This window comes from Anarrhichthys ocellatus, unplaced genomic scaffold (assembly GCF_004355925.1).
Source record: "Anarrhichthys ocellatus isolate YVR2014 unplaced genomic scaffold, GSC_Weel_1.0 scaffold11, whole genome shotgun sequence".
NCBI lineage: Eukaryota > Metazoa > Chordata > Actinopteri > Perciformes > Anarhichadidae > Anarrhichthys > Anarrhichthys ocellatus.
Genome location: NW_022280041.1, coordinates 3,816,614 through 3,816,913, shown reverse-complemented (window position 1 = coordinate 3,816,913; position 300 = coordinate 3,816,614). Strand labels below are relative to the sequence as shown.

Below are 300 nucleotides of genomic sequence, written 5' to 3'. Positions count from 1 at the left end.
GTGTGTGTGTGTGTGTGTGTGTGTGTGTGTGTGTGTGTGTGTGTACATGTCAGACTTCTGCCAGGTGGAGCTGCGTCTGCTGGCTCACCTCTCCTCTGACCCTGAGCTGCTCCGCATTTTCATCAACCCACAGGCGGACGTCTTTACCATGTTGGCCTCTCAGTGGTAGGTCACACACACTCACACTCACACTCTCTGGTTCTTCCCTGATCGCCATGCCAAGGTGAGTGTTGACGCTCCACATGGTTTTTCTCTCACTCCCCCAGTCCTCCTACCCTCAACATTCCCCCCCCCCCCCCC

General features: G+C 56.3%; 1 protein-coding gene across 1 annotated transcript in view; it reads left to right on the top strand.

The window, feature by feature from the left end:
• Positions 1 to 300, top strand: part of poln (polymerase (DNA directed) nu) — a 31,043-nt gene that overhangs the window by 21,536 nt on the left and 9,207 nt on the right. Inside the window, 1 exon segment of the mRNA XM_031850954.1 lies at positions 54 to 165. Within this exon segment, the coding sequence (XP_031706814.1) occupies positions 54 to 165 (112 nt within the window).